The following is a 1705-nucleotide window of genomic DNA, read 5'->3' on the forward strand; positions in this document are numbered from 1 at the left end:
TCCCCCCCTCCCCGCCTCACGCGGCTCCTTTCTGGGGGGAACAAAAAGCTTGCCGAGGGGGAACAAAAGTGCGCACACTGGCACTAAGCGCGCTCACGTGGGAATATTAGGACGTCAATCCGCAGCAGGCCTCACGTGTCCTTTTTTGTCGTGTGGCTGGGGGCCACAGAAGGTGTGGCCCCCCCCAATCAGCGCCATTGTGTCGCGGACTATGTCGTCCCCCTGCAGCGCGTCCGAAGGGGACAAAAGAGGACTCGGTGCTCCAAAAACGTCCACAAAGTCAAGCAAACTTTGTTTTATTGGAATAAAAGCCAAAGCAAAAGCAAAAGCACCCGACACGACGAAGTAAAAGTTTCCAAACGATGACGTCACCAGGCCCGTATCCCCTGGCATGACGTCACCGGGCCGCCTTGGTGGTTCTGGGCCTGCTGAGAGTCCGCGGAGGGGCCCAGCGCGGGAAGGCCGCCGTACGTGCAGGTGTAGGTGTTCTGGTAGGCGGGGCTACCGTACGTGTAGGCCGGGTAGCCGCCGTAGCCGTAGCCCGCGTAGGGCGCTGCCGCCGCGGCGGTGGCGACGTAGCCCTGCGCCGCGCCGCCGCCGCCGACGCACGGCTTCCCGTCCCGGACCAGCACCGGCACGGCCACGCGCCTGGGCTGGCTGTGGTGCGGCCCCGCCGCCGCGTCCTGCAGGCCTCTGTCCTGCCGCTGCCGCTTGCACTTGTAGCGGCGGTTCTGGAACCAGATCTTCACCTGGTTGGACGTGAGCTGCAGCGCCGAGGCCAGGTGCTCCCTCTCGGGCGCGGACAGGTAGCGCTGCTGCTTGAAGCGGCGCTCCAGCTCCGACACCTGCGCCTGCGCGAAGAGCACGCGGGGCCGCCGCCGACTGCGCGGCTTCTGCGCGGCCCGCGGAGACGGAGGGTCCCCCGCCGTCAACACGCACAGGCCTGCGGGGGAAACAACCATAATAATATTCATCATCCATCATTTTCTTCACCGAAGTCATTTTAATAACTTTAACTTTAAAAAAAACATACAATAATATCCTAAAATTGACATAGTATAAGTTTTGGCTCTTTAACATACTTTCTATTATTTAAATACATTCTGATTCTCCTAATAACATTAAAACATATACTATTTATATATAAGATTCTACATTTGCCACCTAATATTCTCATTATTATGAGTTTTGGCTCTTTAACATACTTTATATTATTTAAATATATTCTGATTCACATAATAACATTGAAAACATATTCATTTATAATATTCTTCATTTTTTACCTAATATTCTCTTTAGTACGAGTTTTGGCTCTTTATGTATGAAACATACTTTCTTCCCCAATAACATTAAAAACATTTACTATTCTAAATTTGCCACCTGATATTCTCATTATTATGAGTTTTGGCTCTTTATTTATGAAACATACTTTCTTCCCTAATAACATTAAAAATATACACTATTTATATATAATATTCTAAATTTGCCACCTAATGTCATTATTATGAGTTTTGGCTCTTTAACGTTCTTTATTATTTAAATACATTCTGATTCCCATAATAACATTGAAAACATATTATTTAATTATAATATTCTTCATTTGTTACCTAATATTCTCATTATTATGAGTTTTGGCTCTTTATGTATGAAACATACTTTATTCCTTAATAACATTAAAAACATGTTCTATTTATATATAATATTC

The 1705-nt window shown here is 47.1% G+C and overlaps 1 protein-coding gene across 1 annotated transcript in view; it reads right to left on the reverse strand.

The window, feature by feature from the left end:
- Positions 1 to 280: 280 nt before the first annotated feature.
- Positions 281 to 1705, reverse strand: part of LOC133622049 (homeobox protein Nkx-2.5-like) — a 3999-nt gene continuing 2574 nt past the window's right edge. Inside the window, exon 2 of the mRNA XM_061984588.1 lies at positions 281 to 943. Within this exon, the coding sequence (XP_061840572.1) occupies positions 369 to 943 (575 nt within the window). The 3' untranslated portion in view covers positions 281 to 368. The remainder of the gene's footprint in view (positions 944 to 1705) is intronic.

This window comes from Nerophis lumbriciformis, linkage group LG25, assembly GCF_033978685.3.
Source record: "Nerophis lumbriciformis linkage group LG25, RoL_Nlum_v2.1, whole genome shotgun sequence".
In the NCBI taxonomy this organism is placed as follows: domain Eukaryota; kingdom Metazoa; phylum Chordata; class Actinopteri; order Syngnathiformes; family Syngnathidae; genus Nerophis; species Nerophis lumbriciformis.